Raw genomic sequence first — 21,990 nt, forward strand, 5'->3', positions numbered from 1 at the left:
GAACCACCTGCTTAGCTGACTGCCGCAGCCAGTCCTTGACGCTTTCTTCTTTCAGGGAGCAGCCAATGAACACGAGGTAACACTCCTGCTGCCCGTTGCTGTCTTGAGGTGTGGTTCGGGAATCAGGCGGTGGCGAGGGTCCCTCCAAAACTGGGACAATGCTCAAAGAATTGGCCAAAGTGTTGTGGCAGACCTCCATGGCCCTCTCAGAGTCTGTAGGGAGAATACACGTAGTCCCTGAGCCCCAAAACAATAAAGCTACACTAAGACTGTAACGTGCAGAGAGTTGGGGACAGATTCCTGTGACATATGCAGGAGGGAGAACTGCCATGATTGGTGGCAAGTTAGAAAGGCCGAAGTAAGAGAGGGAGGAGCAATGTAAATTTCTCGCTTGGCTGATTTGGTAACCAGGTGGACGTCACTAACCCAGAAGGGGACTACAGGAGGAGACCCCTTGGGTCTCAGCAGAGGCCTGAGAGGGCAAGGGAGGAGGGAGTGTCAACATACAAGTGGTGCAGGAGGGTCACATAACAGGAACAGGAAAGCTAGGACTGGTTTTTTTGAGGTTCCCCTAAAAAGCAGGATGAGAAAGGGATTCAAAACAAAGAGAGGTTAACTTTGAATAAGAAAGGGGTCAAGAGAAGGTCTAAATAAAGGTGACAACAAGGTGAGAGGGAAGGGGGAGGCATTATGACCTCTGAAGCAAGTAGAGGGCTGTCTGCCGGAGTCTGAGGGAAGTAGGCTCGAGTTAAGGGGCCAGAGTTTCAGATTCAATAACATAAATCAGGCCAAAGACATGGGTGAAGGACCTTGAGAGATTCTTCTACATAGGTGATGTCATCTAATTCTCCCATCTGAACCCATATGGTCTCATGCTTAAAATGCTCAGTGGCTCCCTATGGCCGACACTGATGGTTGCCTGGCCAGCATCCTGCTCTTTCTCCAATACCAATTCCTCAATCCTGGGCAATGAGAGAAGTCTGCTGAGGAAGCGGCAGGACGTGCTTCAGTAAAAGGTGTCTGTATTGATAAAGCCACCCACAGGAAGAGCCTCTCCTATCAGCTGAAGGTTGTGTTCGGATGTGCCACCTTGACCTGTAGCACTACCTGGCAACGAGGGGTGGGAACCTGAGGACAAGCTGACATACCAAGAACGGAAAAACACACATTACCTGTGTCCTCAAGGGCTTTGCTCTGCTGCCCCACCTCTTGACTTCTTATTATGTAGCTAACACCTGCTGGTTGAGTTGGTGTTTTCTGTTATAACAGCTAAAAATGCCTTAACGGACATATTCCCGCCAGGCCTCAGCCACTGTGAACCCTCTTTGGTTCCTGCAATGTGCCTTTTTTGCCTTGGTTCCAAAGCACACGCTCTGCCTTTTTCTGGGAGTACTCTCCCCTTTCTCAGTGTTGAGTTGACTAACTCCTTGTTTTGAGCCCTTCCTTGACCTCCAGCCCAGGATGGACAGACTTCTGAGCACGAGGTCTCCAGAGTTCTAAGGCTGATAAATAGGGAGAAGGCAAGTGGAAGGCTTGGAGACTTTGGCGGAGATGGATCTGGACCTGGAGAGCTGGGGCAGCTCCTGGTGACAGGTCTAGGAGGCCACGGATGGCTTGAAAGGGGTGAAGTGAGAATCTCTGGAACAAGGATGCCAAGGAGCTGTGAGGAGAGGCCCTGGGCAGGCCATCCAGGGGGGAAGATAGGACACATCCTCCATTACGGAGCAGGATCTGCAGAAAAGTGGGAGGACCAGAAGAGCCACCGGTGTCAAGCCCAGATGGGAGGGTTTTCGAGAGAGACTGAGAGGTATGTGTGGTCTGCAGAGCACCAGTAGAAGCTATGAACCCACATCAAGAGATGTAAGCATTCCGCAGCACAGGACTCCCAGATCCAACTGCCCCAGTTACCTGAAAACTTCACTTTGCCCAGGATGTGGTAGATGTTTCCAGAGAAGGGACTTGGCTTGATGGAAGACTGAATTGCTGGTGGAGGAAGAAGACAAGGCTGTCACCTACCTGGGGGCAGAGGCCAAGTTCAGGGCACACAGCTGGGAGGGTTAGGGACTGGGAAGGAACCCTACTCGAAGGGCCAGGGCTCATAGGCTATCCCTCCACCAGATCCTCCCCAGTGGCTCTGCCACTGTTCCCAGGAATGGGGCACTCCTGGATCCTCAAATACCTCTGCCTGTTTTCAGACCCCAATGGCAAGGACAAAAACACACATAATACTAAAATGTGTCGGGAAGCAGGGACACTTCTGGCGAACTCTTTTATCAGGGTCTAGGACATGTCCCAACCAAGGCTTACCTTTACACTTGGCCATGAAGCGAGTCTTCTCCAAGGGACGACCAAACCATACACAGATCTGAACCATTAGTGGAAAGACTGATCCAGCATCAAATTTACCTTCATACCTTAAAAAGTTTAAAAATTTGTAAGCATTAGTAATTGGGGCTTTGAGTGTTATTAATATACCACTCATGGATGAATTAAACATCATTCATCCTGTAATATTTGAGTTCTTTCTTATGTGCCATTTTGTGTACAAAACACTTATTTTACATTTGGATGTGCACAGGAACTAAAAGCTGGGGCATCTCTGCTCTATTTTCTCAGTTTTGAATTCAGCAGACATAATGCCAACCACAGACTCATTAAGAAGATGCCATGTTCAGGGGGCGCCTGGGTGGCACAGCGGTTAAGCGTCTGCCTTCGGCTCAGGGAGTGATCCCAGCGTTATGGGATCGAGCCCCACATCAGGCTCCTCTGCTATGAGCCTGCTTCTTCCTCTCCCACTCCCCCTGCTTGTGTCCCCCCTCTCGCTGGCTGTCTCTATCTCTGTCAAATAAATAAATAAAATCTTTAAAAAAAAAAAAAAAAGAAGATGCCATGTTCAGGGGCACCCGGCTGGCTCAGCGGGTGGAGCATGCGATTCTTGACCTTGGGCTTGTGAGCTCAAGCCCCACATTGGGGGTAGAGACTGTTTAAAAGTTTTTTAAAAAAGGACGTGCTATATTCAAAGCATTTAAAATTTTAAGTTTTTATTATGGAAAATTTCAAACACATGCAGAGATAGAGAGATAGTGCAATAAACCCCCATCACCCAGCTTCCAAAGTTAGGGAATTGTCATTCCTTCTTTTGAATTATTTCCTTGTGATGAATCCCCATGATGGAATCAATCCAGGAAAGGGTGTAACCATCTCATGGGTAATAATTTACACTACTCTCAGTAGCAGAAGAGTGTTTCAGTCTCACAACAATTCCCCCAGCAATGATTCTTATAGATGTTTTCGGTTAAGTGTAATAGGTGTCAATCAAAACCACAGTGAGGCATCATTTTACATTTCTAAATATTACTAAAATGGAATTCTGTTACCATGGCTGCCATATATACTTGCTCTAAAGTGAACTCTGCAGGGGTGCCTGGGTGGCTCCATTGGTTAAGCGTCCAACTCATGGTTTCAGCTCAGGTCATGATCTCAGGGTTGCCAGACTGAGCCCTGCTCGGGCTCTGTGCTCAGCATGGAGCCTGCTTGAGATTCCCTCTCCCTCTCTCTCTGCCCCTCCCCCCTGCTCATGCTCTCTCTCTCTCTCTCTCTAAAATAAATAAATCTTAAGAAAAAAGCGAACTGTCCACATCTATATAGACTGGGTTACTTTTCTTCAATATCAAAATAAGCTTCTCAAATATTATATTAACCCTTTTCCACATATGATGCAAACATTTTCTTCCAGTCTACTATATTTTCTTATTAGTTTCCTTTGCTTTAAAAAAGCCCTACAGATTTGAATTTTATATTATATGTACTGTTGAAAGTATCTTACTCTTTATGCTTTCTTTAAAGTAAGGTGCTGGTATAACATTTTTACAGTACTGACAATGTTCTTCTTGCCCTCTCCCAAGATACGGGAGACCATCAGCCTCTCTGGTTTCTTTGTTCAGAGCCTGAATCCTTAGGGGAATTAGGAGGGGCCAAGGGAAGAGTGAAGGTTTCCTGCTAGATTAGAAACAAGCCTTCTACCAGAGGAGATGGGGGTGGGGTAGATGAGCACAGAGAGGGTTGTGGGAGGGGAATGGCTGAGAATTTGCACAGCACAGAGCTAAGCACAGAGCTAAAGCCTATTCACTCTCTGAGGTGATGGGCTCTGACTCAGTGAAGGAGGGGGAAAATATACAGGGATGTGTAGGAGTCTGATGGCTGCCATCTTGTTAAAAGATTAAATTAGCTGACTCCTAGGAAGGCACTCAGGAGGGGGAGGGCCCAAAGAGTGGTTTTGAGGCCCCTCTATCTGTAATTTTCTATAAGGACTGATCTTCCTGGTAAAGAGAAGGCTTCAGACTTTAGATTCACAGAGCCCTCTAATGAACCCTTTGTACCTGGCTCTCTTGGATCACTCTGCCTCCAGGAAAGTCTGTGCCCTGAGCTAGGTTCACCTGCACAATGCTCACAATGAGTCACCACGGACTACAGAATAGTTGCTTCCCTAGGCACTAGGTGGAGGCAGCAGAAACGTCAGGCCCAGGCCCAGAGGTGTGGCAGGAAAAGGGTCAGTAGCTGTAGTCACTGGAGAGGAAGGTTTCACCCAGAAGCTCCATCTGTTTCTTTTTAGCTAAGATATAATTGTCTTGTTCAGGCATAAGGCATGATCCACTTACCCACTGTTTAAGCAAGTATGATGTAACTCAAATCAGAGGTTCCTTCCAGAATATGCCTGAAAATCTTTAATTTCACATACTGGACTTGTTTGTTTTACCAGCATAGTGCAATCAGTTTTTTGCTGGTATGAAATACAGGTGAGGTAAGGGGTGGTGTGGAGGACACAGAAAGGTGTCTGGGGGAAGTGAGTAAGCATAACAAAGATAATCCAAATTAACATGAGAGAATACCTCTGGCCACGCTTTAGTAACTGTCCTCCCTTGAACCTTCAACAGAGCAGAACCCAGTTATCCGTTCTATACAGGAAGAAGCACAGCATGGTGGTTGAGCGTACGGGCTCTGGAGCCACACAAGCTGGGCTTGAAATGCAGCTTTCACTTACTGGCTGTATGAATTTGAACACACCATTTAACTCCTCGCTGCCTCCCTTACCTTATCCTTAAAAAGGAGGAAAACAATGGAGTCTACCTCGCAGGCTTGGTTTGAAGATTAATGAGATAACGTAGGTAGAGCTCTTAGGGTGGCACTGTCCAACAGAACATTCTGTGATGATGGAAACGTTCTGGATCTGCGCTGTCCAACGTGGTAGCTGCTGGTCGCAGGTAACTACTGAGCACTTGAAGTGTGGCTTGTATGAGAGACTTATTTTACTTAATTTTTATTAATTTACATTTTATTGACTAGGCAAATGTGGCTGGTGGCTACCATCCTGGAGAGCTTAGAATAACGTGTAGCACACAGTAAGTGCTTAAGTGATGTCACCACTAGGATGACTAGAGTGCCCCTGGCTTTCTCTTTCCTCCTCCCCTCCCTTTTGGAGGAGAGGTTCACATGCTGGGAGGCTACCAGGAGAGAATAAATATCCCCTGAGCCACAGCAGGGAACCTACCTGTCAGGTGGGACCCCCTAGAGGACTGACAGTATTCTTAGGAGCGACTCTCTCATCTGGGAAGGCTGTAACTCCCTGGTTCCATGCCAGCCACCTCACCCTCACTAAAGGCGAGAGGAAACAAAGGCCATGGTGTGCTTGGTGCCCACAGGGGCACTCCCTAAGTCTCAACATCCAGCAAGGCTCCCAAGTTGGAGCCCAAGATGTGTGGAGCACTGGGCTCCTGGCAAGACCAGCAGCTGTTGGGACATGGCAGGCCATCCCAGCTGCCACTGTTACCCTTGTAGAACACTTGAAATATCACCCCCCCTTTTTTCCCCTGTAAATGAATAAATCATTGCGTTTACAAAGAAATCTTAGCTACTCTTCAATGATGATACTTGCCAGCCAGGGTACATTAAATATCGAGATCGTAGCATCTGAGGACTTGAAAAACTATTTTCTGAGAGAATCAGCTCAATATCTTCATTCCTTTGAAAACATACAGAAAAACCCAGGTTAATTAGGACGATCAATCTTAACCTGCCCATTTTGCTGCCCCCCGATAGAGGCACAAACACGTATGCATACATTTTTCTGTTACTGCATACCTAGACCTTTCAGTATGCCTCCCTCTCCTAAAAACAAGGACATTCTCTTTCAGAATGACAGTACTATTATTATAACCAAGGAATTTAATACTGTGGACCAGCAGTACTGGTATCACCTAGAAGCTCATCAGAAACACAAAATCCTAGGCCCCACTCCAGCCGTATCAGAACTCTTATTTTAAGAAGATCCCTAAGAGATCTATATGCACATTAGAGTTGGAGAAGTATTGATCTAATCCATTTTCAAATTTTCCGCTTTGCCAGAGAGGGGACCCAGGATCCAATCAAGGACTGCTTACTGAATTTACGATCTTTATTTTCCTTTAATGTGGAATAATTCTTCCAAATTTTTTGTTTGTTTCTTTAACATTTTTGAAGAGTACATGCCGGCTGTCCTGTGTCCTACAACCTGGATCTGTCTGGTTGTTTCCTTATAATTAGATTCAGGTAAACATTTTTGGTAAGACTAACACCTTGGTGATGCTGTGTCCTTCCTAGAGCATCACATGAAGGAGGCACATGATGTCAGTCTGTCCACTTAGTGGTCTAAGTTTAATCATTTGGTCAATGTCATGTCGACTAGATCTCTCCACTGTGAAGATACTTTCCCCTAATCGTAAGCAGTAAATAGTCCATGGACTGATACTTTGATACAAGTTAATATCCTTTTCATCAACAATCTGTCACCCCCTGCTCTTAGTATCCACTGATCATTCTTGCCTAAATCAAGTATTATATTAATACTAACAGTTGCAAAATAGTGACTTTCTAGTTCTATAAACCCTTATTTATTAGTGTTAAGAGATTTACTGTTCTGCCCCTCCTCATTTTTTTAGTATCACCATGGACTCATTTTATTCCAGTGCTGTAATTCCTTATTATATTTGTTTTCTCTTATGCTCATGTTGTTCCAGATTTGTCTAGTGGGAGCTTCTTGAGCCACCTCTGGTATCCTTTTGACCTATCTCTACTAATCTTTGAGTACCTCCTTGCTTTTTTAGCAGAAAATGTACCAGGGTCACTTGTATTTTCCCTGCCCTAGACCTGCAGTCAGCCAATTCTCCAAGGAGTCCTGATACCTTGTACTGGGGACCGGTATACAGAAAGGAGGATCTAGAGGTAGGGGTGTTTATTCTACTGTGGTATTAGTATTTCTGGTCCCTTTCGATGGGAAGAGCTAGGAAATATACATTATTTTGCAATAATGAATTTATATTGACTCCCACAATTCAAATCCACCATTCAGAGGGTTTTTCTTCACCTTTCCCACTTCGTATTTATAATTTTTCTTATCTAACAAGTGATGTTGTTTGAATCAGGGTTCCAACAGAGGATTACGTTTAAAAGTTACTTGAATTAATTGCTGTGTGTGTGTGTGTGGTTCTTATTACTTTGGTATACAGACGGATTCACTTTTTTTATTTAGTTTTATCCCTCTTTGTTAATTTCTGAATATGTAAAATATTTACCTTGCTCAAAGTCAAAATTATATAAAAGTATATACCTGTTGGCATATCGTTGTGGAGCAAATAAATGAGCTATATGACCAGATGTTTTCTCTTCATACACACCCACACACACAAAGTCATCAATTCTCTATTTTTAGTTTGTAATTTGGACCCAAGTCCATGAAGGAAAAAGGTCATTTCTCTATGTTCTCTATGCCATTTCTTTCACATCTTAACACAAGGAATATTGAGAGTCTTGACTTCATCCTTTAATGCATGAAAATGTGATGCATCAAAATATCTCAGGGCACCTGGCTGGCTCAGTTGGCAGAGCATGCACTCTGGATCTCGGGGTTGTGAGTCTGAGCTCCATGTTGGGTGCAGAGAATGCTTAAAAATAAAATCTTGGGATGCCTAGGTGGCTCAGTTGGTTAAGCCTCCGACTCTTGATTTCAGCTCAGGTCATGGTCTCAGGGGTCGTGAGATTGAGCCTCGTGTCGGGCTCCGCACTCAGCATGGAGTTGGCTTGGGATTCTCTCTTTCCCTCTCCATTTGCCTCTTCCCCTGTTCGTGCTCTCTCTCTCTCAATAAATTAACTCTTAAAAAAAAAAAACAACAAAATAGAACAGTACAGGATACTGACACACGGGGTCCTCTTGCTGATTTTTACATAACATCAAAAGCACTTCTATAAATGTGCAGATCTTAGATACAAGAGAAAGACCCTATGGGCCACATCCAGAGTGCTGCATCTGAGAAAGCGGCTGGTCCCACAGGGTGAAGTAAACTTGGTAAATTTACCTGGTGACAATCCCATTTTCTGCAAGAATGAAGGCTGCAGTAGGATTGGCAGCCCTGATGAGGCTCTGCAGCTGGACAAGGAGAGGGTGCCTCTGCTCCGTGGTGTGGCTGGTGAACACCACATTACTCACCAGGCCTGGGAAATAAAACCAAGAACAGTTCAGGCTTTGGAGTCCTGACTGGGGCTGAAGGCTCACACAATGTGAGCCTCTGCTCTCTCCCTGATCATCCCTTCCAGTAGCTCTCTTATGTAGACACCCCTGACCCCCGATACCTGCTCCCCTGTCTCTCACTACCACTTCTTGGAGTGAATGGCCTCAAGCCTGTAGCTGCCTCACTTCTTAACCTCCTCTACTTTCTCAGATCTGCTCTCCAGCTGACACCTGGAGCTTCTTCATCAAAGGGTCCTTTCCACATCCCTTGTCCTTAACCTCTTCCGGAACCTGTGCTACACACCATCACCGGTTTACACCATAGACATTTACCAAGCACTAACCATACATCAGGCACTCACCATTAGATTCTCAGAGAGTACACAGCTAAGGAGTCACTCACAGGGACCTACAATTCTAAGATAAGTGCTAACACAGATATTCACACAGTCATACAGTAAGGAAGAGTGGTGCAGGCAATGAGGGATTGTGGAGTGGGTAACAATCCCTCCCAGCCTTCTATGAAAATATAGAAGGAAAATCTATGCTACAGAGAATTTAGAAATCAGGGAAGTTATCATATCCTACCATGCTAACATATTATAATACGTCTTCCATACTCATTCCTGTTTTGACATAGTTATGATCAGAGCATATACACAATTTCCACTATAAGATCACTTGCATTTTTTATTCAACCATTTTTATTCACTTATTGTGAAAATTTCAAACATATACAAAGATTTTAAAAGTAGTACAATGAACTCCCATGTGCCCATCATCTGGCTTCAAGAATTAACAACACTTGGCTAACTGTATTTCTTCCATATCGTATTTTCCCCTTTCCCCTGGATGATTTTGAAGTCAATCCCAGACATCTTATTATTTCATTCAAAAATATTTTAGTATATATCTCCGTAAGATAAGCACCCTTTAAAAATTAATAATTAACAATAAATTCTTCAATATAAAAAATATAGTCTATGTTCTCTAAGAATGTTTTCTTAGAGTTAGTTTTTGAACCAAAAAACCACACAATATATTTCATTGACACATCTCATAATTCTCTTTCAACATGCAGTGTCTCCTCATTTCTTTGTAATTTTATTGTTGAAAAGCTGTATCCTGTAAATTTCTGCCAGTCTAGATTTTGCTGATTGTAACCCCATAATGTTGCTTTAACATACTAGCAGCTAGATCTCTTTCATAGATTCAATCTTTTTAAACATAAACTATTTTTAAAAAAATTTATTGTTCTTGGAGCTCCTGGATGGCTCAGTTGGTTAAGTGTCTGCCTTTGGCCTGGGTCATGATTGCAGGGTCCTGGGATTGAGCCCCGCATCAGGCTCCGTGCTCCGCAGGGAGCCTGTTCCTCCTGCTTGAGCTCTCTGTCAAATAAATAAATAAAATCTTTAAAAAAAGGATTAAAAAAATTTTAAAAATTTGTTCTATTTCTAACTTTTAAAAAAAAGTTTATATATTTATCTTAGTGAGAAAGAGAGTGAGCGAGTGAGGTTCATACATTCAATTCATGACCAGGGAGCAGCAGGGATTGGGAGCTTCATACCAATGGTCACATGTTACATGGGGAAAGGATACATAACGAAGGTTATGCCACGTAACTGGGACCACAGGCACCAGGACTTACAACTCCGCTGCTGAGCACAGAACCTCCTTCCGAAGTGTCTATCGACAGTGTGGGGATCTATCAGTTCCTTGGTTCTGAGATGTAGGTCCTATTCTTCTCAGGTATCTGTTAGTGCTCAGCTAGTAAGTTGACCTTAGGCCTCTGCACAGTGCCTGAGAAACCTCTCAGGATTCAAGAATGAGTTTCCTCAACAGCTTTCCTTAACATCCAAGTGGTGACTGCAGCTCTGCCTCCTCCTGTCACTGGGTGAAAGGCTGCGCAGTTCCCCAAATGTGGGCTGTGGAGCACCTGAGTCCTCTAGGCCTGGTGAGTGCTAAACAGCTCCTGGATTCATCATCCACTATCAATCCCGGCTACCATTTGTCTAGTTCAGACTACCAGTCTCTTTGCTAGGTCACTGCTTATTCTGTGCACTTCCAGGCTTCTCTTACTACAATTCATTCTAACTACTATAGTCAGAGAAATCTTTCAAAAACAGAAAATCTGATCATAGCAGATGTGCTCTGGTGTGTGCCCTGGGTGTGCTCTAGTCACCATGAGGCCTTCACTCTTGCTGGTCCTTCTGCCTGGAACCACCTTTCCCCTTTGTTGGCCCAACTCCTCCTTCAGGCTATAGACAATTTGAATAGCACCTCTTCCAGAAGTCTTCCCTGATCTCCCAGGACCGGGCTGAAGCAGGCTCTGGATACAGATTTGCTGAATAAGTGAATGAATGAATCAAATGTCCTAAAAGATACATGCAACCTGATCTCCAGGGCAGCTGTCTAAGCAGCTAAGCTGTGGGTACCCACATGCCAGAATTTTTCCCACTTCTAAGTCTGAGCAAATCCCATTCATCAGAGAGCCACCTGAAAGGTTTCTAAGACTTACTGATATATATATATATATATACACATTTTTGGGGTAGAAAATTCATAAGTACAAAAGGGTATTCAAACCAAGCTTCTTCCTCCCTCCTCTGGCACCCTGAGTCCTAGTTCTGTTCCCCAGAGGCAACCACTGACAACCAGATTTTGGGTATGCTTTCTCAGATAGTCTATGCATATGCAAGTATACAAGAATATAGAGAATCACATTTTCTTAAGAGCTTCTCCCACACAAAACCTCTATCCTCAAGGTCTCCACATATGACCTAGTTGTGGTAACAGCACAGACTGAGGAATTCAAATGGAGAATATGTGAGCATTTTGTTTATTCTATTTTAAAATATTTAAAAATTTCTCTTCAGCAGCTTTAACATTAAGACGGGCCATCCTCAGCCACAGTGTCAGGGAAGGCTCCTAATGAAGGTGACGCTGGTTGTGCCTGTGCACTCAGTTCCATTTAGAAAGGTCACTCTGGAGGCTTCAGGGGAAGCCCCGAGGATGAGCCTGGTAAGCCTAATGCCAGAACTCCATGTCCTACGGCTGCACCAGGGCCTGACTGGGGCCTCTGGAAACGGAGTGAGGCCAGGTCAGGAGGCCAGGCCCAGAATGTGGCATAGTGGGGGGAGTAAAGCGGAGTTCTAGAGGGCTCAGCACGTTCCAGAGGTGGCAAACTCGGGAGCCGGATCCTGCAAGAGGCCCCTGAAATTTCCAGGAGTAGAAGACAAGAATGGCTGTGATGGATTTTTCAGTGAGGGGTCAGCAAAAGCTGAGTGAAGACCTATAAAGGCCCTAGGACTCTGTTTAGTATCTTCTTGGGCAAAAGAAACTGGAGAATCAGGCTAGTGTAAATGTGGCAACCTAAGCAGTGTGCACCGGGGTCACAAGCATAGGCCTGGCCTACTTGGGAAAAGGCTGGGGTCTGGATCTCTGATGGACACCTTGCCCTAAGTCCTATCTGCCTCACAAGTATCATGTAGATAAACCCTGGGGGGTTGGGATTCTAGGTCAGGAATTGGACACAGAAAAGGGGCTTTGCTTTATAGGGAGAAAAGCAAAAGGATTATCCTCAGCATTCCTTAGGCCAGCTATGCAAACTACCACCTGCCAAGAGGAAATGCCATCTGCGAGGCAGGTACAGCAGTTATCTGGAGCACAGGGTGAAGAGGCCACTGTGGGCGGTTTCATCTTGCTTGGGCCAGGAGCTTCCTTCTGTTCTGTATCAAAGAATGGATACCCACATTTGGCCATGGTCTTACCGGTCTGGGCTGTAAGTGGATAGCCTGGCCTGCCCATTCCCCAGAATGGGGAAACACCTCTGAGGTCTGACTGTCCCAGTCTGGGCTAAAGGCTTCCAGAAGCCCAGGAGAAAGCAAAATTTGTTTTATCTACCTATAGATACTTCCAAACGCAGGACATGGTAGCAAAATGTCTTTGCTCTTCTCTCAAATCAGCATTATACTGAATATTGTTTGCTGTTTAAGGGCTGAGATTATTTCCTTATCCTTAGACTTCTGTAACACATATCATCTCGAGGCTGCGATATAGTCCTTTTCTCATTGTAAAACAATCCTTTGTTGTAAAAGTAATGAATCAGGGAGACTGACTCAGGAACAGGAGCAAAGGGAGGCAATATGCTCCCTCGGGACATGAAGTGTTTGTCTATTGGTGACAGATCCCACCGCCAAGCTAGCCACCAAATCTCTGAGGATAAAACAAATACTTGTGTTTTATTTCCTCCCTCCCCGGACAGCCCATACCCATGGTGAGCCAGGTCAGACCAGTTCATAGGGTCCTTTGGGCCCAGATGCAAGGGGGAAGATAATTACTAAGACACTGTCACTCTACAAGTCTTTTGGAGTTCAGAAACAGCATCTAAGGCCTCAAGGACATCTGCCCACATCTGATCACATCTCTATTTTTATACATTCACAGAATCTGACACAAGTTGCCTTTGAACACTGAGTAAGGAAGCAGTGTTAATGAAATTTGTCTATCAAGTGCCAGAGAGAATCCAGTCTGTCTTGGCCTAAAAGGGCTTTCCTCCTGTAATGCTGGCCCAGGTTTATGGGCAATGAAGATAGAGCACCTCCCCAAGGGTCTCAGCCAGGACAGTCTGACCATCTGTGCTTTGTGTGCAAAAAAACAAAGGGGCACGGAGGGAGAAAGTGCCAAGGAGCCAAGGCACATTAGGGTGACAATAATCATGTGGTGGACAGGGGATGACGATAGCCTACACCCTTGGCTTTGACCATGACTTACAAACATATATCCAAGAACCAGAAGTGATCCTTGGTTATCTCCTGGACCTATGTTTTTGCCTATGCTTTCTATCTCAAGGACAGGTTCCGCCAACCTTCCCAACCTCCCAACCTCGAAACTTAGAGCCGTTCATACTAGATAACCTCTTTCTCCAACTCATGCCCCACATCTAGTCTGTCACCACATTCTACGGATCCAACCTCCATAAAATCTCCTTCATCTACCTGGAGTGGGTACTGTGGGTGGACCCAGCCACCTCTATTCCACTCTGCTTCCGGGGTGCAGTGCCTGGAATGCAACAAAGGTCTCTGAAAGCTGGACTTGAGACTCCCTGGCATGGCAGTCCAATGCACACATTCCTCCCTCCAGTGACCCGGCTCCTGCCCTACACAGCACTCAGCTCAGCTGTTTCCCAAGACAGTAGCTCTGGTATGCTCAGTTGTCTCTGCTCCCTGCGGACTGGCAAAGGGATCAGCAGGGTAAAACTGTGCTGGGGACACCAAGTTATTTTCTTCTGTCTGATTTCTTCTTGCTGGGCTGTCTCAGGAAGCTCAGACCCCAAGTCTTCTGACAACAATGAGCATTTTATCACCACTGCAGGAAATTCAGAATTTATTCTGGGTCTCCAGGCACCACAGTTAATATGACTAAAAAGTGCTGCTTCCAGGGTTGCCAGATGGGAGGACAATGCGAGGTTGAATGTAACCTACACGATGGGTGGATTTTTCTAATGCTACCAAGGAGGTGTGGAAAATTCCAGTGTATATGGGAGGGGGTTAAGGGAGAAGGTCCTTCTGGGCCATACTATGCACTCACGGGACAGGAAAAGTGCATCAAGATCTTGTTGATACAGAGGCTAGGAATACCTAATACCTTTTCAGTCCATTGATATTAGTTGGAAGGCCAGGGTAGACTTAAGCCCCGCTCAGGAGAGCTATTGTCATTGCAGCTTATCATCTTAAGAGGCAAACTCAGGAAGAAATCTGCCTATCAAATATGATAAAAGAAAAAGATGTCAAAGGTTTCCCTGGACCAATTTTTTTGTTTTAGATTTTAGAGTGGGAGGAAGGAGGATGACGAAAAGTCTGTTGCATCTAAACAGAATTTGAAAGGCATGGAAAAACAGGAAGTAAAACATACTGCTTACCTTGTGAACACTGGTCAAGACATTTAGGAAAGAGAAATCTAGAGGGGGGAAAAAGAGAGAAATATTTAAAAACCATTAATGTCAGAATTGTTATTTATTATTTCCCACAAAGATGTGACTATCCAAGCTGACTTATTCAATAGGGCAAGTGGTAGGCAGTACTAAGCGTCAAGAATCGGTTTTCATAGCTTTGAACCAAAGCTCTCTATGCCAGGAACCCCACAGAAGTAGTCCTTATGTGGCCAACTCTTGATGGAATGTTGAAGAGGGGATATTACTGAAGAGGGGATACAGGTCTAATCTCTAGATTACAAGAAATAGAAAAGAAAGCAGGGAGGTTGGGTTTTTTTGTTTTTTTTTTTTTTTTTACGACAGACTGTCCTGATTGTAAAGGGGAAATTTCGAGAGAAAATGAGAAGAATTACATTCCCCTAACTCTGCCAGGGGTCTTCAGTACTAAAGTTGCCATGCTTCCCTTTATGTGCACGCTAGAATCCCGGTTCCCCTTTAGCCCCATTCTGAGCTCTAACAGTGAACGAATAGCAGGAAACTGACTGGATCACAGATGAAGCAGGTGAGAGTGACTGATTCAAAGTGTGAGTCAGTTAACTAACTCAGAGAAAAACTCAGACTCTCAAGTGCTTTTAAACTCCTAAAACATCACAGTACCCTTCTCAGGGAAGACAGCTAACACTACTAATGAGAATAACTGCCTTTTATCAAGTTCTTCCTCTGGGCCCAGTACCGTGCAAGCAGTTCACATGTATGGTCTTGCTCTGTCCTCATATCTACTCTATGCCTTAGGTACTTACAAGCTAAGAAGAGTGGGTGGGTTTACGATAGCTAAGCAGTCTTTACCCAAGGCATCACACAAAGCCAGGAAGTGGGAGGGCTTACATAGGGCCCCAGGTCTGTTTCGCACCATAGAGCTCCCATGTTTTCTTTCCCTACAAATGAGATGCTTGCTGAAGCCACACTTCTGAATTGTTGCTGGTTTAGGTGCAGATAGTAATGATGTTCAAATCACTGGGGGGGGGGGATTTCTCTCCTGCAAACTCCTTTGTGGTAGCAAGTTTTCATCCTTCTATTTGCTTTCTGAAACTACCATTTGGAACCAAATTTGGTAGATAAGTGAGCTGGATGAATACCACTGTGGACTGTTGATGTAGTTCTCTTGCCTGACTCCCTCATAGTTTCTGAGGAATTCCAAGGAGGAACCCCCATGTGCTCTGAGCAAGATCAAGAGCCCTGGAATGGGGAAGAGACATCCATCCAACACTAGAGTCTCCCAAGAACAGAACTCACTGACTTCACTGCACTCAGTCTGAATGGCCTGACACAAAGCAAATACATTTTAGAAAGCCTCTGTCCCCATCAGTGCCCGTGGCTTTTAGAGTACATGCCCTTAAAGGCCCTTCTCAGCACCCTGCTTGCTTCCTCACAGCAGCCCACAGCAATCACACCAGAGACATCTTAGACAAGATAAGCAAAGTTCTCCCTCAAGGCACCTTATCCAATCATAGGCTGGATGCTCATACTTTAAACCTCTGACAGCTACAAAGAAAATATTCAGAACACATAGAATTGCACATATATACGACTCTCTAAAACTGGAATGCAATTTCTCATATTTTGGCATCTTTGGCATCTCTGTCCTTCAAATTCATGTTGGCTTTCTTTCCTAATCCAACTAGGAGTTATCATTGCTTCTTCATAAGCCTTATAAAATTGCATCAAATCTTTTATTATGGCACTTCTTACCTCAATAATCATTAATTGGGTACATGTCATCGGTGTGGCATTTGGAAAATTATTTAACTTTTCTGAACATCGGGTCCCTCATGGTAAAACAGGGTAGTAATGCCTACCTTAAAGGGGTATTTTGAGGATCAAGAGGAGTAAGTATCACAGTGCAAGATACATAGCACAAAATAAATGTTGGCTCCCTGCTTTCCTTCTCCACATATTATCCTCCCTACTAAACTGTAGTATTTTTTTTAAGAAACTGCAGTATTTTTGAAGAGTGCCTGGCACAGGACCCTTAAACAGAGCAGACAAGTTCATTACAATGTACATACAATGTATATACAGGTTATTGACCAGTTCTTCCACTAAGTAACAGAAATGACTGTGATTATAAGCCTCACATAGTATGGTATCCTGCATTTTGTTGTGTGCCAACCAACTACCCGATTTATATAAAATTCTAGTAAATACTAATCCAATCTGCCCCAAAACATGGGTCCCCACAATTCCTACATGCATATCCTTAAGACTGTGGATACCACATGACTTGTTCCTTGCTGCCCCCTCAATGATTAGAATGGTCCCTGGCACACAGCAGACACAACAGATACTCGATGAATGAAATCCGCTAGAATAAAGACACCAGGCAGATCTCACATAGATCCATCCTGAATGCAAACTAAGACCACCTTTAAATTATAGAAGCCACACTAAACCCCATCTCACAGAATGGAAAAAGACACCCTACTATGTTCTGCTCCCACCTGTTTTTTTTTTTTTAACCATGATCTGGAAGCAATGATGTAAATTTTATTTTTGCTAAGGTAGCCACTTTAAAAAAATCCTCAAAAACATTGAATTAAGTTTTATTTATTTATTTATTTATTTAAAGATTTTATTTATTTATTTGACAGAGATAGAGACAGCCAGAGAGAGATGGAACACAAGCAGAGGGAGTGGGAGAGGAAGAAGCAGGCTCACAGCAGAGGAGCCCGATGTGGGGCTCTCCCATAACGCCGGGATCACGCCCTGAGCCGAAGGCAGACGCTTAACCGCTGTGCCACCCAGGCGCCCCTGAATTAAGTTTTAAACACTTGAGTCTTTTCTTATTATAAAAGCAATATATAGCCCACAGCTAACCTCATACTTAATGGTTAAAGACTAGATGCTTTCCTCCTCAGATCAGGAACAAGACAGGCTGTCTGCTCTTGCTACTTCTACTCACTATACTGGAGGTTCTAGTTAGGGGAATTAGGCAAGAAAAACAAATAAAAGCCATCCACATTGGAAAGAAAAAAAATAAAGCTGTCTCTACATACTCATGACATGTTTTTGTACATAGAAAATCCTAAAGAGTACACACAAAACACTAACAGAACTAACAAATGTGTTCAGCCAAGGTTGCAGGATGTAAGATCAATATATAAAAATCAATTGCATGTCCATACACTAGCAATGAACAAACCAAAAATGGTATTTAGAGAACAATTTCATTTATAATAACATCACAAAGAACAAAATATGTAGGAATAAATAAAACAAAGGAAGCATAAGACTTGTACACTAAAAACTATAAAACATTGGTGAAAGAAATTTAAGACCTAAATAAATGGAAAGACAAAGCCAGTTTCATGTAAGACTTAATGTTTTTAAGATGGTAATACTTCTCAAACAGATCTATAAATTCGTTGCAATCCCTACCAAAATCTCAGTTGTCTTTTCTTGTAGAAACTGACAAGCTGATCTGTAAATTTACATGGAAATGCAAGGAACTCAGAATAGTCAAAACAACCTTGAAAAAAGAACAAAGTTGAAGCACTCTCACTTCTCAATTTCACAACTTACTACAAAGCTACAATAATCAAAACAATGTGGTACTGGCATAAGGATAGACATGTCTATCACTGGAATATAACTGAAAGCCCAGAAAATAAGCCTTCACATTTATAGTCAATTGGTTTTTGACAAGAGTGCCAAGACAATTCAATGGGGAAAGAATAAGTCTTTTCAACAAATGGTGCTGGGACAGCTGGATATCAACATGTTGAAATAATGAAGTTGGACCCCTACTTCACGCTGTATGTAAAAATTAACTCAAGATGGAACATAGGTCTAAATATAAGAGCTAAAAACATAAAATGCTTAGAAGAAAACATGGGATAAATCTTTGTGACCTTGGATTTGGCAATGCTTTCTTAGATATAACACCATAAAAACAAGCAATGAAAGAAAAAGTAAACTGGACTTAATCAAAATCAAAAACTTTTGTGATTTAGAGGATACCGTCTAGGAAGTAAAAAAGATAACCCATGGAAAAGAATTTTTGCAAATCAAATATCTTACAAAGGACTTGGATTCAGAATATGTGAAGTACTCTTGCAACTCAAAAAGAGACAACCCAGGGGCGCATGCCTGGCTCAGTTGGTAGAGCATGTGACACTTCATCTAGGGGTCATGAGTTCAAGCCCCATGTTGGGTATAGAGATTACTTAAAAAAAGAAAAAAAGAGAGACAGCCCAATTTAAAAATGGACAAAGGATTTAACAGACTTTTCTACCGAAAAAAAAAAAAAAAGACATACAAGTGGCCAATAAGCAAATGAAAAGATGCTGAATATCATTAGTATTAGGGAAATGCAAAGTAAAACCACAAGGAGATACCACTCTACACAATACAGACAGTAAATAGCAAGTATTGGTGAGGATGTGGAGAAACTGGAACCCTCATACACTGTGGTGGGAAAGTAAATGGTGTAGTGGCTTTCGATAACAGTTTGCAGTTCCTCAAAGTTAAAAGTACAGTTACCATATGACCCAGCAATTTTACTCCTAGGTATATACCCAAGAGAATAGAAAACATGACCATATGAAATCTTGTACACAAATGTTTCTAGCAGCATTATTTATAATAGCCCCAAATTGTCCATCAGCTGATGAATGAATAAATAAGATGTGATACAGCCATACAATGGAATATTATTTGGCCATTAAAAGGAATGAAGTTACTTACACATGCTAAAACATGGATGTACCTTGAAAACATTTTGCTAAGTAAAAGAAGCCAGACACAAAAGGCTGCATGTTACATGATTACATTTATATGAAATGTCCAGAATAAGCAAATCCACAGAAAGTAGACTAACAATTGCCAGAGGTTGGGAGGAGGAAGAAATGGGGAGTGACTGAATTGTATACTTTTTTTTTTTTTTTTTTTTAGATAGAGCACGAGTGGAGATTGGGGAGGTACAGAGGGAGAGAGAGAGAATCTTAAGCAGGCTTCACACCCAGCGTGGAAACGGATGTGGGGCACATCGTGGGACCTGATCTCACGACCCTGAGATCAAGAGTTGGATACTTAACAGACCAAGCCCCTGAATTGTATACTTTAAATAGTAAATTTTATGGTATGTGAATCATACTTCAATAAAGTTGTTATATTTTTTTAAAAGCAGCCTACATGCATACTACAAAATATCAAATGGTTTCCTCATTATCCTGAACTTGTCTCCAAGAAAGTGGCTATTTCCCAGAAGGAATCACTATTAACAGTTTGGTATGCTCTTAGATAGTTCCTATACACATACAAATAAACATTTAAAAAATACATATTGTTTTGGCAATTTACGTTTCTCAGCTCACAAAATATGGTGGACATTGTTATGTGTTAGTACACAGAAAGTCACTTAATTTTTTTAAATGCCTGCATAGTATTCCATTTATGAATATCCCCATATTTAACCAGTCTAAGTCTTACTAATGAGCATTTGGGTTATTTCCAGTCCTTTGGTATAATAAAGTGTTTTTTATTTTTTTAATTTTTTAATTTTTTATTATTTTTAAACATTTTTTAAAGATTTTATTTATTTATTTGACAGAGACAGAGATAGCCAGCGAGAGAGGGAACACAAGCAGGGGGAGTGGGAGAGGAAGAAGCAGGCTCATAGTGGAGGAGCCTGATGTGGGCCTCGATCCCATAACGCCAGGATCATGCCCTGAGCCGAAGGCAGATGCTTAACCGCTGTGCCACCCAGGCGCCCCAATAAAGTGTTTTTTAAAAAAGATTTTACTTATTTATTTATTTGAGAGAGAAGTGGGGGGAAGAGCAGAGGGACAGGGACAAGGAGACTCCATGCTGAGTTCAGAGTTTGACGCAGGCTCGATCTCACAACCCTGAGATCATGACCTGAGCCACAATCAAGAGTTGCACACTTAACCGACTGAGACACCCAGACACCCCTAAACACTGGGTTTTTTTTAGTAAAGCTTTTTATTTTTTTTAAGTAATCTCTATACCTAATGTGGGCTTGAACTCACAACCCCAAGATAGAGTCACATGCTCTATTGACTGAGCCAGCCAGGCGCCCCAGTATTATAAACGGTGTTGTTTTGAACATTGCAGAGCACATCTGTCATGTTTCAGCCTGCTCAGGACTTCTAAACAACTTTCCTAGGCTTGAACTTAGGAAGTCCATCTCTTTTGTAAACAGCACAAAACTACTTTTCCAGTCTTTCTTGTAGTCTGGTGCAGGCATGTGACCTAAGTTCCACCAATCAGATTACTGTAAGACTCCCACTGGAAGTGAGCAAGGTGAGTGAGAGGATGTACGGTAAGCAGACCCCATTTTCTGGTGAAGAAAGGAGCTGAGATATCCCCCTTCTCAGGTCAGCCCTAAGAGGTAGAAGCCTTGCTCCTGGCTGCCTAGCCAATACAGCCTGGCCACCCTGGAGACTCTGCAAGCCATAATGTCCTTTAGTAAATCCCTTTCCATTAAACATACTGGAGTAGGCTCTACTATTGGGAATTAGGAATTCCATCTGAAACAAACTCCTGTACACATATGTATCTTTTGAACATTTGTACAAATATAACTATACAAAATTCTAGCAATGGAATGGCCAAATTTGTCTTTAAACAGATATCATTTTATATTTCTTTTTTTTTTTTTTTAAGATTTCATTTATTTATTTGACAGAGATAGAGACAGCCAGCGAGAGAGAGAACACAAAGCAGGGGGAGTGGGAGAGGAAGAAGCAGGCTCATAGCAGAGGAGCCTGATGTGGGGCTCGATCCCATAACGCTAGGACCACGCCCTGAGCCGAAGGCAGATGCTTAACCGCTGTGCCACCCAGACGCCCCTCATTTTATATTTCTATCAGCACTATATGAATGTACCTATTTTTCCTACACTGCTGTTATGTAATAAACCACCCCAAAACTAAAGTGGCTACAAATAACGATGAAGTATTTATTCCTCATGACTCTGTGGAGTAGACGGGCAGTTGTTTTGGCTTGGGGCAGCTCAGCTGGGGCTGATGGTCGAAGATGGTCTCACTCACAGCCGACTGGGGTCTCAGCTCAGATGGAAGGAATGGATGACTAGGGCTATCTCTCCACATGATCTCTCATTCTCTATCAGCCTAGCTCAGGCTTCTTTATATGGTGGTCTCAGCTCTCAGAAGCAAGACAGGGCAAGCCCCAATGTGTAAATGCTTTTTAAGTCTCTGCTTATTTCTTGCTTCTTGATCTCCCATTGACCAAAGCAGGTCACATGCCCAAGCCCAAATTCAGAGTATAAGAAGTAGATTCAACTCTTCAACTCCTGATGGAAGGGGCTGCTTCTGCTGTGGTCGTATTTAAAAATTTCCACAGCAGACCATGTAAAAAAAAATTTTTTTTTAATTTATGGGCTTAACACTTGCCATTTAATTTTTTTTAATGGAATGGGTTTAACTTTATTTAATAACTTTCTATTCTTTTTTTTTTTTTTTTTTTTTTTAAAAATTTT

At 42.9% G+C, this 21,990-nt stretch overlaps 1 protein-coding gene across 1 annotated transcript in view; it reads right to left on the bottom strand.

Moving 5' to 3' along the window:
• The window catches only part of C13H20orf194 (chromosome 13 C20orf194 homolog), a 125,131-nt gene that overhangs the window by 6,354 nt on the left and 96,787 nt on the right, over positions 1-21,990 (bottom strand). Inside the window, exons 29-34 of the mRNA XM_034641898.1 lie at positions 14,460-14,497; positions 8,388-8,523; positions 5,933-6,019; positions 2,308-2,414; positions 1,909-1,983; positions 8-213 (exon numbers count right to left, since the gene is read on the bottom strand). Of these exons, the coding sequence (XP_034497789.1) occupies positions 8-213; positions 1,909-1,983; positions 2,308-2,414; positions 5,933-6,019; positions 8,388-8,523; positions 14,460-14,497 (649 nt within the window). The remainder of the gene's footprint in view (positions 1-7; positions 214-1,908; positions 1,984-2,307; positions 2,415-5,932; positions 6,020-8,387; positions 8,524-14,459; positions 14,498-21,990) is intronic.

This window comes from Ailuropoda melanoleuca, chromosome 13 (assembly GCF_002007445.2).
Source record: "Ailuropoda melanoleuca isolate Jingjing chromosome 13, ASM200744v2, whole genome shotgun sequence".
Taxonomy (NCBI): domain Eukaryota; kingdom Metazoa; phylum Chordata; class Mammalia; order Carnivora; family Ursidae; genus Ailuropoda; species Ailuropoda melanoleuca.